Source organism: Toxorhynchites rutilus, chromosome 1 (genome assembly GCF_029784135.1).
Source record: "Toxorhynchites rutilus septentrionalis strain SRP chromosome 1, ASM2978413v1, whole genome shotgun sequence".
Classification (NCBI taxonomy): Eukaryota; Metazoa; Arthropoda; class Insecta; order Diptera; family Culicidae; genus Toxorhynchites; species Toxorhynchites rutilus.
In genome coordinates this window covers 201,514,423-201,536,006 of record NC_073744.1, presented here as the reverse complement: position 1 = coordinate 201,536,006, position 21,584 = coordinate 201,514,423, and the positions used below count along the sequence as shown (strand labels likewise).

At 38.7% G+C, this 21,584-nt stretch overlaps 3 protein-coding genes across 4 annotated transcripts in view; all 3 read left to right on the top strand.

Moving 5' to 3' along the window:
- Window positions 1-1,343: 1,343 nt before the first annotated feature.
- LOC129761953 (apolipoprotein D) lies at window positions 1,344-15,844 on the top strand. Its single transcript, XM_055759814.1, has 4 exons — window positions 1,344-1,447; window positions 2,274-2,464; window positions 15,185-15,440; window positions 15,506-15,844. Exons 2-4 carry the CDS (start codon window positions 2,318-2,320, stop codon window positions 15,778-15,780), a joined length of 678 nt encoding a protein of 225 aa, XP_055615789.1. The 5' UTR covers window positions 1,344-1,447; window positions 2,274-2,317; the 3' UTR covers window positions 15,781-15,844.
- LOC129761954 (uncharacterized) lies at window positions 9,732-10,514 on the top strand. Its single transcript, XM_055759816.1, has 2 exons — window positions 9,732-9,870; window positions 9,996-10,514. Exons 1-2 carry the CDS (start codon window positions 9,781-9,783, stop codon window positions 10,500-10,502), a joined length of 597 nt encoding a protein of 198 aa, XP_055615791.1. The 5' UTR covers window positions 9,732-9,780; the 3' UTR covers window positions 10,503-10,514.
- A 196-nt stretch (window positions 15,845-16,040) lies between the features above and the next one.
- Window positions 16,041-21,584, top strand: part of LOC129770303 (protein wings apart-like) — a 51,510-nt gene continuing 45,966 nt past the window's right edge. The window contains exon 1 of one of the 2 annotated variants that reach the window (XM_055773042.1): window positions 16,041-16,480. The gene's annotated coding sequence lies outside the window, so the exon portion shown is untranslated. Of the gene's footprint in view, window positions 16,481-16,511; window positions 17,039-21,584 lie in introns of those variants that run through there. The other variant, XM_055773050.1, reaches the window with a different exon arrangement.

Genomic DNA, 21,584 nt, shown 5'->3' with positions numbered 1-21,584 from the left:
CCCATCAACTTTTTGCAACAGAGATCAGATTTTCGTTTCTCTTTATATGGACGTAAAAATAAGATTGCGTACGCGGCTAATAATTTCGTTCCTAGGGGGGTACAAATGTAGATTGAAGTCAGTTGAATGAAGAGGCAGATTTGTTTTCATTAATCACGTCAGTTAGAATAACCACTGACTAGACTAGTTCATCAGTCATCCTCGCTCTCAACGCTAGTCAAATCATTTTTTAGCCACTTCACTTCTTGTTGACAGTGACTGCCGAAGCAGTTCTAGCCGAAGCGAAGCTACTGAGAGTAGAGTAGGTCCTCATTTTTCACCTTCGAAGATATCAGGCCCTGTCTAGAATGCTTCCAAAGTGCTCACGGTGAAAAACGAACTTTGCCCGGAAAGTTATTTGTATTGCTGTTTAGTTTCTTCCAAATTCTATTTATGCTGTTTTTTGGTGATTTTGGTTTGCTCAAATATGTAAATATGCAATCCGAATAGTTTACTAGAGAGTAATTCACCGCCAAATTAACCCGTCGCGTAACCATTTGAGTATATCATGAAACTTCAACCATTATGGATTCGTTTAATTTTTATAGTTTTGGACAACGAACGTTTATGCATATCCTGTAAATATAAAAGCTCGATCATGGGGAATAGCTCGGCCGTTCACAATTTACCTGTGTTATTTTCAAAACAGAGATTTCAATGGTGTGAGATGATGTGAGAAAAAATATATGAACTTATGCTTGATTAACATTAGGATCAAATTGTTACGAAAACCAACTTGTTGATTGACCCAATTCATAAAAGCTTCAAATGGTAAGCAGTGTACACACAAACACATTGTGATTATGGTCTCATTAAAAAAAAAATCGTTACAGCAGGTTCGGCATTATTTGACGAAATCGGAAAATTGAATCTTCAAGAAGTCAGTTAAACAAACACTCACTTTTCTGAGAACTATTCGGATGCTTTCTGCAATATAAGACTAAACATTTATGACCACTAATATAATTGATTGCTTTTGGGTCGGATAGAATATTCAAAACAAAACAGAAAAACAAACAGTTCTCCGTTCCCGATGTTCCTCAATTATCATGGAATGTGTAGATTCAAATACAAGAACTCTGTTTTCGTTCTGCCTGGCAATATAAATATGTCCTTCGTCTGTATTTCGCTATGCATTCGATCCCTACAGAGAGTGCCCGTTCTCTTATCATTCAAATATTTCCTTTTCCTTCTTATGCAGCACTTCGTTTCTCGTTTTCATATAGCACTCAGAACAACTTAAACTGGAGAAATACAGCAGATGATGGCATCGTTTCTGGAACTGATTAATCACCGCCAGTGTTTATCGAGTTCTCGAGTGAAACGTTGTAGTTTTGTGCCCCCTTGGATAAGTGAATTAGCTGAAGCGCAAATTGAAATTCTGTGGTGAAATTCCTACGAAAAACAGGTGAATCAGTGGGATTCAAATAGTAAAGAAGTATTTGGGGTACATTCTCAATCCAACAACTCAAAGTTCACATTTTTAATCTCGTTGCTCTCGGTCCGATCCCAAGAGGCTTTTCACTCCACCACGTAGTTTCAAATTAGGCACGAATTTGATAACGACGACTTGGAACCAGATTTACAAGCTCTCGGCAGTCGCCGTCAGCGAAATGCGAAACTAAAATAATAGCGCAAATATCTGTGATGCTGCGCGATGTGTGAGACACAATCAGCCCACATGGCATAGGTTGATAACCAAGCACTAACTACTGCGGCCCAGCAGCCGAAATTAAGCCTGGAGGGGTTTACCGCCAAAGTGAGAGCCAAAGCGATTGTGGAAGCAAGAATTTGCACGTTTTTTCGCTTGTTTTGGGTGGTCACTTCGTGAAATCCATGACCCGCTGCTGGGACCACTACCAGAGCGCGTTTCGTCGTCGTCGCACTGTGCCAGTGCCAGAAGGGTTCAGCCGAAAAAAGAGAAACCTTTAGCAGCCGTTCCGCCACTGTCACCGGAGGGGAATGCCAAGAGAAAGAGCTCCCCGAAAAAAAATGGTGAAATATAACAACGGTCAGTGATAGCACACACACACACCGAATTCGCGATTCATCTCTCGGACGCGTACTCGGGCCTACTGACCATTCACGCGTCCCCTGCTTTTAGGTGGACCCCTTTGCTTCTTTGTGGTGAAAGTTTTGACACATTGTAAATAATAATTACGATCGGAAAGGGTGGATTTTCCTTCTGCGTGAAGATTATTCTCTGATCGCAGTTGTCTTATCATTTGTTCCAGCTGGGAAACAACACATTTGGAAAACGGTCCTATTAGACCAGAGCATGATCGCGCGCAACAGATGTCATCGGTGTGCTTCAAGGGCCACCAAAATCAACCTTTGGAGTCTTTTCATCATACTGCTCTTGATTGTTGGCCAGAGTAGCTCCGAGGCGGCCAGAAGGCGGAACAGAAGCGAGCGGTGCCCCAGGGTAAGTAGGAGAGTAATGATTCCATAGAGGATGCCCAACGTCGAATACCTCTCATGGCATAGCATATCTAAGCGCTACATATTCTCAAAATATAAACGTGTTGGTTCCAATCTGGCATAATTTAGGACAACGACCATATTAAGCTGCATTTTGAGGAACATTAGGGGTTAAGGGGGGGAATTTGGACCACCTGAGCAAATCGCCCAATATTTCCAAACAAATGCGGTCTAAATAGAAAATGTCACCTCGAACTCTGAGCTTCACTTGTTTTCTCTCAATCAATAATGTTTAATCATTATAAGAACCTTCAAACTTCCAAATATATCATAAAATAAAAATGATGATTTTTAGACATTAAAACTTGATGCGGAGTGATTTGGACCACTGTGTGTTTCATCGAAAAAAAACATACTTTACATACTATGTTTATGTAAAGTATTTCGGGATAATGTTACAATCAGTAACAGTGTTCTGGGATCGATACCAGGTGTCTTGACCAGATTCCAGACCAGAAAAATTAGATTGAGACCACCTCGAATTCTGTATGGGTTTTTTCACTGTTGTTCGAGCATTTTCAAACCCTTTCGATGCTTGGTCAAAGAAAAACCGCTCTTGATGGCATGCGTTGCTCTTTCAAACTCCTCCTTCTTGCAACGTTGTCTGCCCATCCTCTTTTTGTAATTCAGCGGCATCTGGAATCAATTAGATCAAAGAAAAGCCTCAAACCTGTAGGACCAATTCACCCCACAGAAACGTGTCCATGTCACCCCACACAACATGCAAATATTAAAATGCAATTAATTTCATTTATTGTTATCAAACTTACAGTTTCGATACATCAAATCGTTCCTCTTCTGTAGACGAACAGAACTTTACTGCACAATACACGAAAAGTTTCTACGTTAGATACATACAGCTCAACAATAAAAGGAGATGACATTTTAGAAAATCCAAGTTGAGTCGTACTTTTTGAGATAAAGGGGTGGTCCAAATTGATTGTGTCACATTTACCCGAAACCCACTCATCCGAATGACAGTTACCCGAAAGACATTCACCCGAATGTAACAAATATCCGAAAGCGACAGCTATCCGAATGCAACAATTACTCGAATGCAACATTTACCCGAATGTAACATTTACCCGAATGCGACAGTTACCCTAATGTAACAATTACTCGAATATAACATCTACCTGAAAACGACACTTACCCAAAAGAAGGATATATTCAAATAATACACCAATTTTACTATATTTGTATTTGTATTTGTATATTTAATTCTGATCAGTGTTATATAAAGATCATATTTGTCTCATACTTTCATTTCCATTCAAAAAGTATTTTTCGTGGGAAGTACAATTCGAGAAATACTGGCATTGAATAAAATCCTTTTCAAAATAATGAAAAGTGAAAGATTGCAGTTTTATAACGTATTATTAAGTCCCTCCATTCTTATGGATGACGCAGCCTGTTTACGAGCGTCGGACGCCATATGTTTATCTGGTGCATCACGTTTGCAACCAGGCAATCAAAATGCATGACATGCATAATTAACCGGGCAAACGTAATGCACCAGGTAAACGTATGCAGTCCGACGCTCGCTAACGCTCGGTCGGACCTGACTAAAGGATCGTCTCCTATGTTTCAAACAAACCGGGCAATCGGTGGAACACAGGTTTGCTTGCGAGAGGCCGCCGCTTCCGACGGCGGGTCGGCGGCCTACTCGGATTGCGTCACCTCGGCGGCTTGGTGCCGCCTCGATTTCTTATCCTCGTTAAATGGGGACTTCGCCCCCATTACATTGATCTCAAAATAAATTTCGTCACGAAATAATAAACTCATGATAAAAATTGCGCTGCGGCGGCTAATACGTAAGTACCATTTTTTCTTATCTATTCTTTTCACATTTTCTTTTAAAATTTTTATGTTAAAGTTACCTGTTTATTTTCGGAATATTTCATAACCCATGCTCATTTCTGAATGATCTCTTGGTCTTAAAGAGCAATACGGAAAGGAAAGAAGACAGCATGTCAATGGTGCCTACACTAATTTCTAAAAATGACACAGCGAAGTCTTCAACATCTTTTTCGAATTTCCTCATTACAATTTCTCAGTTTACTTCGTAACTTCCTAACAGCAGACTCGACAAAACTCATAAACTGATTTGTAGGATTTTTTCCTTCTTCTTTCGGGTAAACATCTCATTCGGGTAAATGTCGCATTCGGGTAAATGTTCATTCGGGTAAATTTCCATTCGGGTATATGTTGCATTCGGATATTTGTTACTTTCGGGTTACCCGTATGTCCAACTCACCCCGTGTTACCCTACTTGAAGGAGACGACAATCCAATTTGTCTCGATGCAACATATCGGGAACTGACTTGATGGCTAAAATATTATTCTAAAACACATCAACATTCTTGAGTTCATTGCTGTTAGGGGATGTTTAGATCGGCATTGTAAAACAAGTAGAAAGGGTTGTGCCTACAGGCACGGACGGAAACCTTGACGTAGGCCCTCGAGGAAAATAGCTTTTGAATTGAGGTTCAGAAATCCATAAATTTAAAATAAAATAAAACTACAGATAGTGGCCCTAGAAACACCGCTACTCATTCGATGATCATTGTACATTGTACAATGTGCATAAAAATCTTATTGATGAAACCTTCTCTACAGAAATATTAATCGATCGGTCGCCTTAGGCGGCTCGCACGCCGGAGCAATAAGCAACTAGCAAGTGTCAACATGCAATAAGCAATATTATCGCCAATGGATTTTTCCATTTAATCTTTGTTGATCTCGCACACCGACGCAATACGATATCGCTGTCGTCTTTACAGAGCAACACATGTCGCTAGCAACACGGCGTGTCGGTTGAAGAGCAACTTATCGCCCGTATTTTGACAAGTTTCGTACATTAATCCGATTGTTTGCATAATGTCAGGGGTTTTTATTGCTCTCGTATGCGAAGAACAACAAAATATGTTGCCTGTTGCATATTGCGTATTGCAGTTTGCTAGATGCTTATTGCTCCGGTGTGCGAGCCGCCTTACTTCTTTCGTTTATTTAATTTAGCTGAATACAATAAGAAGTCATTATCTTACAGAGCAGTATTAACCTCAAAAGGAATTAAGGGAACCATCAGTATTTCTTGGTATGATGTCGCGAACTGGTTTGCGTGGATGTACCCTTCCGAAACACTCAATCGGCAACGAGCTAGGTTCTTTCATTGCAAAATTTTCGACATTATCAACATACTCAATATGATATCCTACATGATAAAAACTGTGCGCTTCTCGCTATTGAGGAAAATCCCTCAACACTATGACACGTCTTACTTACACGAAGGTCCAAAGAGAAAAAAATGCCGAATATTGATGTTCCATGACGTCTAAACTATCAAATACAACAAATAAGTTTTCAATCTGAGTTATTACTTCACGAGAAAGTCAATTAAAAGAATGCTTAGGCGTCGTTCACAAATTACGTAACGCTAAAAATGAGGTTTTTGGACCCCCTCTCCCCCCTCCCCACCCCCCTATGTAACAAAAGGTAAAGCAAGACGAACCCCCTCCCCCTCATGTTACGTAACGCTAATCTGTACACAAAGTAAAAGTCGTTTGAAAATTTTTTAGCTTTTTTTAAAGAAATGAGAATATCAACGTAAAAAAATCAGATATCTGCCCAGGTCGGAATCAAATGTTCAGACGAAAGTTCTTTATATGCGAGTAGTGACTTCGGAAGAACTTTCGACAAGTTCATAGAATTTCGAACAAACGGAGATGGAAAATTAATGCTCACATCTGTTGGGATTGGTGCTTTCAAACCATCTGGCGTTTAGCTGAGAAGACCATGAACTGGTAGAAATTGATGTTGATTTACACAAAAATAACTACTCCTTCGTTCAATGCGGCAGTTCCTGCCGTTTTCACTATCTGCAAAAAGTCTAAGGATGTCTTTACGTGACGAGCAAACAATTGTACTTGATATTGTATTCATTCCGCTTCGTCGATTTGGGAGTTTGCGGACTTAATAGGGGAAAGTCGGGAAAGACGAACACTCCTGTATTATTATTAAATTACATTTTTATTTTGAATTTCAATGATATACAAACTTGCAATACAGTGTATCAATACCTGTTACACTAAATGTGTACACTTAGCTGGCTTTTTGTTAAATTTATTGATAAAAACAAAAAATAATCTACAGGGAGCAGCTTGATGTAAATTTTCGTCTGCAGAAGGTTCTCATTGTTATCGAGTAATTTTTTGGGGTATTTTTCGCTACATGAGTGTTTTACCATCACGTCGAATTTATTCAGGAATGAAAATGGAATTTTGTTACGTAACGATCAAGGCGCCTAGAAGTATATCCTAAGGTGGGCCAACTTGCTAAAACCACTCTTCAGCCATCTTGGAAGTCTACTGTGCTTTGTTTGTAAACAAAACACAATACGCTAGTGCCGAAGCTCGCTCGTGATCAGTCTGTCTCTTTCACGCTACAAGCAAATAATTCCCCTTCTACTTTCTTCCGTACTGTTTTCATATACCGCTCTCCTAACCATCTTAGTGACGAAACGGCCTCACCTAGTACCATAGACCCGTCTTGGTAACGATCACACATTAAGTAATGTAGCCATGTATTTAGCCATGAACGAAGAACAACGCTAGTACAGCTGTATGTAGAGATGCCAACCTTCCTGATTTTTCAGGATTTCCCAGACTTTTTGACACGTTCCCTGATATCCTGACAAACACTTAATTTTTCCTGATTTTTATGAAATGATCCTGACTATTGCTGATTTTGTACTTTTTACTTTATTAGAATGAAAATCATCCGTAATAAATGTACGAAGTTTTGGTTGGAAATGAGAATTGTCATAATAGCTTACATAAAAAAGTTCTCCAGTCCGCACTTTTATAATGTTTAATCTTTTTTTGATTATTATCTATATATTCCGGAGCGATTCGGTTTATTGAAGACACCCTGTTGATAAATGTCAACAAAGCTTGAAGTTGGCGTGAAAGAATGATACTCTATCAGATTAGCACGCCCAAGGGCAGTTATATTTATCGTTATATTTTGAATGAAAGTAATTACTTGCTGTTTTTTGAAAACACGTAGTCCCAATTCTTACTTTACAACTTTGTCTATACATTTCCTGATATTCTACCAAAACTCATCATCATTAGCATAATCTTTCGAAATTGATCTCGACGCTGAACTTGTTCATTATTCTCGAAGCTCTATTATGAACTTCTACTAATTAAACAGACCATAAATTCCTACAACTTCTGCTCGCAACAAACTTAAGGAACTTCCAGAATTAGTCAATGTGATAGCCATCGTGTTCCATCAGAGTAAAGCCAAACTTCATGTTTTTTGACAACGCGACAATTTATTTTAGAGTCTGGCTGGAATAGCAGCTAAACTAAACAGGTTACGGTCCCTGTGAAATTATCTCAACCACACGAACTTCGACACTATGAACTATCTATCATTTATATATAAAACAGTTTTCGATGAGCATAAAAACATACTCTGGGATGATAACATTTTTATGCTGTGTGAAAGATGGTGAAAGAACGTGGAACAAAACTGTGCTAATAAACTTGAATAAATGTATGTCTGCCTATACCTAAATCGGTTTGAACTTTTCGGACAACACAATATCCTGATTTCAACTGATTTTTATTTTTATTCTCCCTGATTTTTGAAAATAATGGTTGGCAATCCTGGTCATAAGTATTAAACTTTAAACCAGGCTCTCGTCGAAATTTTGGGAGTAAATATTAAAGGGTGTACCGTTTATAATCCACACATACAACATCACAACATCACCAAATTTTCAGGGAGTAAAAAGAAACAATTAAATGTAGTTTTGGCATCATTCATTTAATTAATTTCGCCTTTATATCCGAATGCGCGAACCTTGGCCTCAACCGCAGCCATAAGGTTCTGCACGATCTCAGAATCAACAGATTGTTGGATATTAACTAGTAATTCCGCATGTTGCAACATCAAAAAAAGATCTGGACATAGAGGAGAACGCACAAAGAACACCGAACTCACTTCGGTGTTCTGCTGGAAATTTTGAGAAATAGAAATTGAAATTTTGAAATTTTTGAGTAGTGGTATAAAGTTAATACTGTTATGAGCTGATAGTCAATTATATTTAATATATAATAATTCACTTTTTTTTGCTAAGCGAACGTTCATGGGTCTAATCGCAGAACTGTCCATTGATTGATCTTCTAATTGACCCTTTACAAATTCCTTTTACTATAAATTTCCTAGTACTTCTACCAAAACTCGCCATTGTAGTATCAAATTATTTTCAGACACAATTCTTGTTCAAGATTTTTCAATCACTTGCAAATAACATGTTTCTCCCTTACATGAAGTACATATTTGATACAGAAAATATAATAAAAAGATGACATCTCAATCGGACGATTCCTTCCTCGAGTTTTGCGCTTACCCCTTTGCTTGATCAGTTCTCGGGATATGCAGAAATTTGTATTTCTTTTGTATGGCATCCGCCCCTCCACCCCAACCTTAGAGAGGGGGAAGAGTGTCGTACCACTATAGAAACATTTATTGCCCCTTAAAACCATCGCATCTCATCGCATTTGGCTCCATTTGCTTGATTAGTTCTCGAGTTATATGTGTCGAATCACAATAAAAATATTTCTTGCCCCCCTAAAACATCCACAAACCCAATTTGGTTTCGTTTGCTTGCTTAGTTCTTGAGTTATGCACAAAGTTGTGTTTCATTTATATGGTCGATCCCCTCTTATAGAGAGGGGAGGAGTGTTAAATCATCATAAACACATTTCTTACACCCTTAAACCTCCATATGCGAAATTTGGCCCCATTTGCATGCTTAGCTCCCAAGTTATGCAGAAATTTGTGTTTCATTTGTATGACAGCCTCCCCTTAGAGAGGGGAAGAGTGTCGTACCAAGATAAAACTAATCCCTAAAACCTCCACATGCCAATTTTGGTTCCATTTTCTTGCTTAGTTCTTGAGTTATGCAGAAATTTGTATTTCAATTGTATGGCAGAGAAAATTCGAAATATTCTTGCTATAATTTGTTTATCTCTGTGAAATATTGATAAAGAAGTAACGATAAACAGTACATGATAATTTGCACTTTTCATAATTTATGTGCTCGCTTTTCGTTTATCGTCGCACCCATCTAAAACACCTTGATTTGCACTTTATAGAAGGCCTCCTCGAGTATCACCTTTATTCCACCGAAGTGAGCCATGAATTTTCAACAGTCGGGACTGATTTCGAGAAAATTCATTCTAAATGGAGATTCAAAGCGAAATAGTAATTCCCTCTCAGAACGATCTTCATCATGAAAAGCAAGCCGTACTATCAATGAATATTTTGGAAGCAGTGAGTAGATTAAATTATACAGAAATGTTACTGGCGGCAATACTCAAAAAACATGTTCTCCCTCTTTTACTGGTGACTCGTCGGATTTCTGGTGACCATTATCGCAACGACCTCGGGTCACAAAGATCTGCAGTACCGCTTGCGTTGGAGTGCATTTGTACGCTCTGGTGAAACACCCGGTACTGTATCGTGGTGAAATGCTATTTTTCGGAGTGTACCTGGGATATGCCCTGCTGTCCACATTCTCCTGTTTGTCACTGTGCCGGGGTAATGTCACGCTCAATTACGTCTCCGAGGCGGTAGTATCGTTCGTCGGATGGTTTGGATTCGTAGTGTGTGGATTTTTCGCGGTGCTCAACGTGGATTACAACGTACGGAATCATCTGTCCCACAGCCACGACCGGTTGGAGAGTATTTTTTCGATGCTGACCTCGGGTTTGTTCCTCATGCATGGCTCATTCATGCTGGACGTTCTGGGCGTCTTGGAAAATATGCTCGGAACGGTCTCTGTCGCATCTTTACGCAGCGATGACGGGAGAGCTCGTCAACGCCTAAAATTGAAGCCATTCTGGATGTTCGACTTCAGAGGCTTTTTTAAAAGATTGCTGTATCGTGCACCTAACACAGATTGATGTATGACTTGTTGAATTGTATCGTAGTAATGTGATAATGCTATAATAAATATTTTGATTTATTCGTATTATGAGTTCAGATGACTTTTTTGTGTTCTAACCAAAAAAGCACGGAAAAGCAGATCTTCTTCATAATTTTTCTATAAAAACAAGAAAAAAAATCACACATCACTTCCTTCATTATTCTAGGGCAGGGGTTTTCAAATGATGCTCCGCGGGAAATTTGTGCTCCGCAAAGTTATAGCAATTGCTCCCACTTGAAAACCCACCTTGAAATAAACATTCATTAAGTCAATTTCACAGGGCATATAGTAATCTATCTTGTTAAGTCCGGGTCAGATGTCGTGTAACTGCGACACGCAATTGAAATAGAGTTGTTCTCAGTCGGGTTATTTCTATGCAAATAGAATTGGTTTAATTGGTTAAAAAATGCAGTTGCTCCGTCAAATGTTTTTACTATAAAAAGTGCTCTGCCATAAAAAAAATCTGAAACCCCCTGTTCTAGGGCATTGATGAGGGGCCTGATCACGAACGTCACTTCACGGTGAAAACGAAATGAAGTGTATACAACCTTGCATACAATTCATTTCGTCTCAATCTCATTCAGTCTCATCAGTGTCCTAATATAATGAAGGAAGAGGAGTAATAACTGCTATCTGCTACTTGTCCAATTATTTGTTTAGGTTTAAATACATTATCTGTATTATTATTATGTTTAAACCGTTTAACTTATAATAATAGTTCACTTATTTCATTCTCTAGTTTTCAGTGCATTATCTGTATCATTCGTATATCTCTACAATGAAACCATTCAACATTTCTTTAAATTCATATTTATTACTTCATTTATTTTTCGAAATGTTTCTGAATTCACACCGGTCTGCTTGTAGTCCAACTCTTACATTTTAAGAATGAAATTCGATTTCGGTCATATGACCACCACGGGCCCGTTTACATCGATCTTCCGTCGGATCCATTGTTCCCCTGCTCGGCCACACATTTCAACCGAAATAATGCGAATTCTCGCATATGATTGACGTTAAGATCTTCCAATTCTGGTCAAAAATAGTCTTCCAACATGTCGCGATAGCATAACAGTCCTTCTTCAAGATTCGCCAGAGCCCAATCGGAGAAGTTTCGTCGCTTCATATGGTCAAGTAGTTTCAATTCTCGAGTCAATTTTATCTTGTAAGGAAGTAGCCCAAGATCTTTTCGCACAATACGCCACAATAAGGTTCGGGAGATGCCCAATTCTTGAGAACGCGATGCCATGGGAACATCCAACAGCGAAAATGTAGACACAAATTTGGTTATTAAACTATGCAAAGCCTATCGACTGGGACGATTATTACGGCCGAAAGTTGAAGTAAGCGCTCTCAAAGTTGCAATCACCGTCTCCGCATTTCGGTAGTAATTTTTAATAATTATTAAGCGTTGCTCGTTTGCGTACTTCACCATGATGAAAATGTTGATTTTGATTAACGTTTTGGTATCGACAGATCATGAAAATGTTTTAAGGGTTCGTTCATACGAAGAAAAAAAAACCTGTAAAGTCGCTAATGGGTGACCCTTCATACAAACTAGTGCCCGCTCGGAAAACCATTTAGTTGTGATTGCGATATGACTGGGGAATAGTCTCGCACGTTCGCTAGAAACTATGCTCTTTTCTCCCAATCCCATTTCATTTCTGTCATCGGACTGAACGGAGCGTTTATAAAAGTAACGAAGATAATTCGATACAAATTGCGTACGAATGGAGCCATTGCCTATGGATTTGTTAGCGGAGAATACGAAATGTTCGATATGTGGTAGAGAATATTTCTCTATATCAAAGAAACCTCATTGTTCGGTAAAGGAAGCAGTTACAATATCATTTGTTCACGAATGCCGCATTCGATCGAAGATTTAATCGTGGGGATGGTGGTATTATTTGCACTGGGTAATCTCGAGAAGGAATCGATTCCTACTTTGAGCGTTAACAATTCTTCTCCAGCTCAACGAAGTGGTATGGTAATCCTTTTATACAACAGATACAATGTCCAAAAGTTATATGCTTGCTACTTATTCATCCTGAAAACTGTTTAAATAGCTTAAAAATTGCTTTGAAAACAGGCTATTGAAATCACACAAATCTGTATATAAGCCGTTGCCTGCTCGGAACTTCATTAGCCTCTCTAATACAAACAAGGAAGGAAATCAATTTAGTCAGTCTCTCTCTCTCTCACTCTCTCTCTCTCTCCTGAATTTCGGGACATTGAAGCAAATATAAACAAAACGGAAAACAAAAAGTGGTGGATTTCAACATTTAATATACACGGGTAATGAATTTAATTTTTAGAATAGTAGGTGTAAAACAAAAATATAAGGCTCTGTAGAGCTAATTAGATTAAAATATACAAATTAGCAACGTTAGAAATACCTTTTTGCTGCATAACATGTACTTTTATGGGGCGGAAAAAAATTAGCACATCTTCTGGAACAACATGAATGAAAATAGAATTCTCCCTTTCAAATGAATATTCTATGTAAAAGTATAACGAGTTTTCTTAAAGTGGTTGCAAAATCGTTTGCGAAAATAGGGTTGAACAATGATATTCCGCGAGTTTTCTCAGTTGTCATTATTGGGAGAAAATGCAACCTGCAATGTATTTATAGGTCTGGTAAATATTTTCAACTTCGCTGCGAAGGTACTTTTTTTCGATTCTGTATTGTGTATCCGAAAATAAAACGTTGATTTATGAGATAAAAACCGCTCTACCACAACGTATTTGTATGTTTCATAAATGTATGTTTCCAAGAATTCACGTTTACGGCTTAAATCCGGGACAGGGATTTGATTTAGTAAACAAGATGACCAGCCCAGAATTTGAAGCCCCTATCCATCAAACCATGTTATGACCTTCCGGATTTTATGAATTGATGTCAAATTACCAAATTATCATGGTGTTTTTGATGCAAAAAAAAATGGGTGGGTTATATCTATGATATAACCGCAAGGTTGACGTGGGACTACCTTAGCTTAGCAATCATTCGTTTGTATTGATTAAATTCTTGATTGAATGAAACAGTTTCCAAATTCAATTGAATTCAATATATTTGCTTTGTGAGGAAAAAGATTGAACAAAGGCCATGTAAAGTCAATTCATGCATTGTGATAGAATGTTCTTCGTTACAAGTAAATTTAATGACAGACCTTTTACGTAGGGTATGATGCCTAGGACAAAAAATATATGTATTGAAGAATTATCAAACGTTTGATGAACCAGGAACAAAAATACCCCCGATTTGCATGAATTTGAAATTCCGATTCCCTCCAGGCACCTTGGTTTAGCTTGGTTTTGATGGCTGTGTTAGGGAAACCGTAAATCGGGCCAATCAAAACGAGGCAGTTGGGGCGTTTTGATAACGCCTAATATTTTACAGTTATTCAATTGTTTATCTAATGAAAAATAACATTTCGTTGGTTGCGATAGATGCGTGGAAATATTCCCTATCAATTGATGCAAACATCTTTCCGATCCAGTAAGAAATGTTCGAGTTATAAGCATTCGAAATCTTTCATTTTTTCCTGCTTGTTCTGTGTTTAGGTTTTCATTTTACCCCCCATACATTCCGGTTAGACGTAGTCCCACGTCAACAAAAGTAAATGACTCTGAAGTACTTTATTGCACTTCTGACCGTGCATTCGTGTTGATGAAAGGCTATCTGAACCAGGCCTTTATGAAAATATTTCCCTCAAACCATTAAACTGCCTTCTGCAAAGTTACGAGTTGAAAAATTACATGACACGTTCCGCAAGTCCTTCTGTTATGAAGAAATTCTATCCAAATTGAATTTCTTTTTATCAGAGAAGTTCTCCTGAAACAGGGAAACTCATGGGATTAGCTTCCACATTAGTTATTGTACCCGCAGCTTTGGAGATGGGATTTTTATGGTTTGGGGAGATTTTTTTCAAAAATGCCTGGTTCAGATAGCTTACCATCAACACGAATGAACAGTCATAAGTGCAACGAAATACTTCAGAATCATTTAGTGCTGTTTTTTCATAAAAAAAAAAAACAATGTGATATTTGGGTAATCTGTCATTAATTCATAAAACCCAAAAGGTCAGGGCATAGTTTAATGAATAGGGGCTTCAGATTTGGACCTGGACAGATTGTTCACCAAATCAAAACCTTATCAAGAACTTATGCGGAGTGACCGTACGAATAATAGATGCAGCTTACCAGCAGTATGAGCGGTTTGAAGAGCTCAAACGAGCAGTATCCTCTGAGTAGAACGCATCTACAATATGGCGCATCTTAATCGAAACCATCCCGAATGGGTTATTTGAACTGATTGAGAACTAAAGATGGCCTGCGAATCAGAAACTTATTGTAATTCATGTGAAATTGACGTCATTTTGTATAGCAGTGAGAGTTTTTCCATATGATTCTATAGTTGTGAAACACTGAACTTTAAGTTCTTGAATGTTTCTCGCCTGAACACAAAAATAAAGTTCAAATGGCCAGGCTTTTAAATGAAGATAGTTGTTATATCCTATACCACATACTTCAATTCAACCAACTTCTTACATATCTCTGGAAACTCAGAAAAATTGAGTGGTTCTATAGTTGTGAAACGCAGTGTATAACCCATCTCGAGTTTTTAATTCAGTTATTCCTTCTTTATTTTCAAACCAGGTCCGAGCGATGCGCAACTTCGATCTTACCTCTATGATGGGCTACTGGTATGTAATCCAGTACTTTGCCTCGTCGGAAACTTTGGCGGAGTACTCTTGCATGCAGAGCTCCTTCGGCAACTCGGATGGTTTCGTGACGATGAACTTCACCTACTATTTCTCCGACGATCCGCTCAAGAACTTCCAGCAGGGTAACATCACCTGGGTCATACCAAACTATAGCCAACCAGCGCACTGGATACACGCCGAGTGGACCTGTAAGTGCTTCCGATGGGTTTTTTTGTTTGAACCTCAACAACCTCATTATGAGTGATTGTTTCAGATGAAGAAGTCTACAACACCTACGTCATCGACACCGACTACAAGTCCTGGGGACTGGTGATGCACTGCGCCGAGAAGACCAAAACCCAGAAGTATCTGTCGGCATTGATGTTATCCCGTCAGCCAACCCTCACCCAGAACGTGATCAATTTCCTGCGGGAGAAATTGCCACGGTACGACATTGACCTGCAGTACATGTTCCCGATTCCACAGGAAAATTGTACCACAAGTGGGGCCGAGGATCCTAAGAAGTACTTTAAATATGAAACATTGTAACGTTATGTGCCAGAATTTCGAGAATTGGTTGTATATGTATATATGTTATTGGAAAAAAAAAATAAAATAAACATGTTAAAAATATAAGTTTCAAACGGTCGTTTCAAACCGCCATGCGTTAGACATTGAACGCACTCATTTTACAGAGAGCTCGAAAACTGCTCGAGCCGCCGCTCATTCCGAGCCAGCGCGTCGCCGCTGCAGGCGCAGCGCTGTGTCCCTGTGTGTTGGTGTGTTCTCGGCTATACAAAAAAAAAGAAACTTCGCTCCGATGTGTGTACCTTTCGTTCGTCGTGTAAAGAAGGAAAAACTTTCGCGTAAATAAATATCTGCAGTTTTGGATTGGAATTGGCGTGTTTTTACGGCTGAAAAGTGCATCTTCTGGTAGCCGAAGCGTCGGGCACTATGGAATACACAACCGGAAGTGAACCCCAGCGGCGAAACCGTGCGAAAAGTCATTTCTCGGTGAATTTTTCCAACCAGTAGAAGAAAGAGGAGAGACCGCAGGCGGACCAATCTCCTCCGCCACCACCCTCTCTCCGCCCGCGCGCTCCTGGCAGAGATCCAATATTTTAGAAAAAAGTGAGCCAACGAGAAAGGGAACCACAAAACGCGACGGAACGGAAGAACGCAGTGTGTGTGTGTGTATGCTGCACACTGTTTTGTTGGTAAATGCAATTGGCAGGATCCAGGCAGGCGGGTAAGTGAGACAGCAAGCGTGCGTTTGTGTGTGCTACAGGGTGAAAGAAGCTGAATATTTTGAATTTACGTTTGTCGCGCGAGGTGCTCCGCGGTATTAATGGTCTTCCGAAGGGGATGGGATGCAGTCGCCATGAGAGACAACGTGATTTGAACACCATTGACATCAAGTCAAGGCCTGCTGTAAAAGTATGCCGTTTTCGCCGCACGATTGGCAGTCGTTGACAGTCGACGGTTTGTTGCACTGAGTGCGCTAGTTGTTTACAAACAATTGCAGAGGAAGAGTGGTTTTGGACGAAGATAAAAAAGTTGCTAAATATTTCCTCCACGGACAATGATATGTTTTGCTAACATTTACCAGAAGAAGACAACGGAACAAGAATAGCACCCAGTTGGTGGTCTCTGGCAAAAAGAAGATATTTTGCTCGCAGACAGGACAAACAGCTCCGTTTTGTGGCTGTTTATGCTTCGCGCTGGTGTTGGTGAAAAGTTGTAAACATAAAGGCGCTGCTGCTGCTGCACCATTTCTCAGCGTAAACCAGTTTATGATTAGAATGAGGTAAACTGTCCGTGTTTTTCGCTGATGTCGGCGAATGTCATTTAAAAACGCGTATAGCAGTTTTTTGGTTTAATGAGATAGGATTAACTAAATCAACGTTAAGTTGGATTTAGTTAGGGGTTTTGATCTTGTAAAGTGTTAGGATTTGAAAATATTGCACATTTTTAAATAGATCAACCGTAGCGTACAATTCTAATAGTTGAAAAATAAAAAAAAGGTTTCCAGTAATCTATACTTTTTTAAATGTAAACGTCAAACACAAAAAAAATCATTAAGGAGGTACAGTCAATTGCAAAATTGAGTGTACACATGCTACCTGACGATACTCTCCAATTATTTGGTGCAAAATATTTTAAATACATTCATTCTTTTGATGCAAATAACACACGTTCTGATGAATAGCTTGATGCTTTCTATATTGGAACAATATAGAAGCACCGTCAGGAAGAGGAGTGTGAAGAACTTGAACCACTGCATCGTTATCATGAGACGCGAAAGTTCTACCAAAAACATCAGGGAATAAGGATGGGAGTATCCTGGCGAACGAACGTGAAGTGACCGAAAGGTGGAGGTAGCATTTCGATGAACACCTGAATGACGTACAGGCAGAGGACCAAGATAACGATGGAAGTAAATAATGAAGATGTACCACCACCCCCAACGATAGGTGAAGTTAAGAGTGCCATTAAACAGCTTAAGAACAACCAATTAACAGGAAAAGATGGCATCGGAGCAGAACTTATCAAGCTGGGCTCGGAAAAAAATGGCTAATTGTCTGCATCGACTGATTGTCAGGATTTGGGAAACGGAACTGCTACAGGAGGAGTGGAAAGATAAGGTTATTTGCCCTATCTTCAAGAAAGCCGCCTACCAAGTGTTTTCCCAAATCATATTCCGTCGTTTATCGCCACTTACAAATAGATTCATGGGAGATTATCAGGCCGGTTTCATCGAAGGTCGATCTTCTACTGACCAGGGGTGGCATTGCGCATTTTCGAAACGATTATTATTAAAAATTCTGTGACCTACTAAACACAAACAGAAAATACTGGAGTTTGCTGCAGAAATAAGCATGCATTTTGTTTTGCCAACATTCAACTTCAATTGCTTAACTTTGAGCCATTGAGTCAGAGAATGCAAATCTTCGTCTATGTGCTTCGCGGTTTCTTTTATATTCTCAGCTGCGATGATGTCACAGTATCGTAAAACCCGTCGCAGATCATTTATGTATAAAATAAACAAAACGGGCCCTAAAACACTTCCCTGTGGAACCCCGAGTGAGTTACCAATGGGATCGGAAACAGAATCGTTGAAATGAGTCTTTTGAGTTATGTCGCACAAATAGCTTTCGAACCATTTGTACGCCATTCCTACAATTCCAATGCGCTTCAATGTTTGTAACAATAAGGACCTAGAAATTGTTTCAAGAGCGCGTTTAAGTTCCAGAAATATCGCACATATGTTCTCTTTCTATTTTGCTAACACCAGGTTCAGTGCGGTTTCACAAGAGTATCCGTCTCGATATCCCGACTGTTCTGGTATTAGCAAATTTTTGTTATCTATAAATTGTTGACTTTTCACAATAAGTTCTAACAGTTTTTCTAATATGTGCAACATGTTGATAGGGTGGTACTCTTCGGCTTTATCCGTCCCATTAACTTTGGGGATTGGAATCACAAGGGATTTCTTCCAAAACTTTGGCACGTGCCCAGTTCGTAGAGATTCATTTATCAGATCGAGCAGATCGTGCCCAATAACATGAAAACAATCTTGAATCACTTTTACGTGGACATTATCAGTACCAGCCGATTTTGAAAAAAATAAATACCTTCCAAACCAGCAAAAGTGAAAGGTGAATCTGATCTGCAATTGATAATAATCGGCTGTATTATTCCGACAGGTTCACTAACCAACTCAATACTTTGGTTGATCAGTAGAACACTATTAACGAAATAACTGTCAAATTAATCTACAATAATTTGGTCTGACTGTTCTTCTGACCCTCCGAAAACTGTGGAACGCTGCACATTATTTTTAAAATTTAATATTGTTTTTAGTACTTTCCATAGTCCCTTGCTATTTTTTTATGTTCATCGATTTTCCTCTGTATATATTCACATCTAGTATTTCTGAAGGTCTGTAAATATATTTTTCGCGCCAAAGTGGCAAGGGGGTGGGTGGCAATGGATGTATGGAAAAAAATTCATCGAATGTCAAAAACCGACCACGTACAATTTGTTTATTGGCCCAACAAAATGACCTGTGCAATGTTTCAGCTCAATCGGACATAATATAGGGTGCCTCAAAACGCTCAAAGTTTTGATTTTTTGATCCTCGAAAATCTTCCAATAGGGGAGTGAAGGAAATCTGGAAAATCAAAATTTTTTTTTTCGAAGTCTAATGACTCAAAAATGCATGAAAACAAATATGGCCGAAAATCGATCTTTTGGGATTTATCCAAAAGCTGTTCTAACTAATACTCTTTCAAAGTATTAGTTAGAACAGCTGCTTTATCATTCAGATGTCCAGTCAAAATCCAGGCTTGCCGACACAAGTTGAGACATAGCTTCCTGAGAATATTATTCCCAGCATTTGATCTTCACTTTATTTCTATCACAGTCCTTCTGTCCATTCTCAATGTTAACAAAATTGTCTCATAGTAAGTTATTTTAAATTTGGCCTCTGTCGAACAGTAGCAAAATTTGAAAAGACGTGATCAATTAGAGTTCTACTATGTTTAGAAATTCTAGTAGCCAACCAACCAATAAAACGCTGGTCACTGAAACTGGAGGAATGGTATACAATTCCATAATTTCCCATCTTCATGCCTTTTTCAACCGAAATAGCCAAGAACCAATAATTTTCAACAGATTCGTTTGACCGACTGTTGAATTTAACTGATTATTTTGCATAAATAGCAACACCTCCAGTGTGTTTGGAGTGAGACAAGCGAAAAGCAACGTTATAACCTGGTATGTTGTACTGGTCAAATTAATCTTCGTCAACTATGTGAGTTTCAGCAAGAAATACCATTTGTTTTCTACAAGTAATCGCATTTCTGCGTAATTTGTAGAAAGCACAGCTACATTCAAATAGATTATTGCTAACTTACCTTCACGTGTACTTTTCCTAAATTCATATTTAGTTGTTTGAAAAATGTTGCTTTTTTTTCTCCAATAGTCTCCGATACACAGGACACTGTGTACTATAAGCTGGTTGATTTTCATCCAAATTCAATTTTTGTTTTTTTATTTACTTTACAACAATTGATGCATTTCCATTCAGTTGATGAGCACTCAGATGTTTTATGTTTCACAGTACATCTAGAACATGTTTGTTCTTTGTTGCAATCTGTACTGAAACAACATAAAATATGAAAGGCCTCTACCACGGTACATCTATCCCACCCGATGCATACTTTTTGAGCAGCCATCAGGTTGTCGCAAGTAACATGGTCAACTTCAATGATTGTATTATATTTGTTATAGTCCAAGCGTGGATTTTCATATTCCACAACAACTTTAACATCCTTCATCGAAATGTTTTTATTTTGATTCTTCAAATAATCAATGAAAATATCGGAGGAATATCGATCACTCATCCCAATAATTTTCAATTTTGTTTTCATTGGTTTTGGTATGAATGTACTAAACCTCTTTCCACGATTGTTTTCAATTCCATTTTTTACGTTTTAAAAAAAGTGATTTGGAAACTAAAAAATAAAAATCTGCATAATTGGTGCACCGAAAAGGGTGTTGTAAACCACAAAATAGCAAAAAAAGAAATCAAAGTTTGCTCAGAAAGTGTTAAACGAATCGTCGCAAAGTTCGGTAGGGAGTGTTCTTTCGAGGATCTTAGCAGAAGTGGACGGAAACCCGGACCAAGTAAATCCGAATTGGACCGAAAAGTTGTAAATTATATTCGGAAGAACAGCTCTGCATTTATTCGCTATGTGACCAATAAGTTCAAAATCAGTGTTGGAATGATTCAGTGAATTAAATAGAGACATGCTCTAAAGACATATAAAAAGCAAAAAAGTGGCCAAACAAACGTATGAGCGTATTTTGAACGATCCCAACCAGTACATTCTCATGGATGACGAAACATACGTCAAAGAAGATTCCAGAACGCTGCCAGGACCTCTATGTTATACTAAATCAATTGGAGAGAGTGTACCATTTGCGGATACGACTGTTACGATGGAAAAATTCAGCCAAAAAGTTTGGCAAGCCATTTGCACGTGTGGCCTGCGATCGTCAACTTTTTCATAAAAGAGACTCGAAATGCTCAAATTTATGAGGAAAAATGCTTGAAGAAGAGATTGCTTCCATTTTATAGAAAGCACGAGATTCCTCCTCTATTATGGCCAGATTTGGCATCAGCAAATTATGACAAATCCACTCTACAATGGTTTTCGGAAAACAACATCATGTTCGTCGAAAAAGATCTCAACCCACCTAACTGTCCCCAGCTGCGGCCAATTGAACGTTATTGGGCAATTGTCAAGGCCACGTTCAAGAAGGAAGGTATAGTGTCTAAAAATATG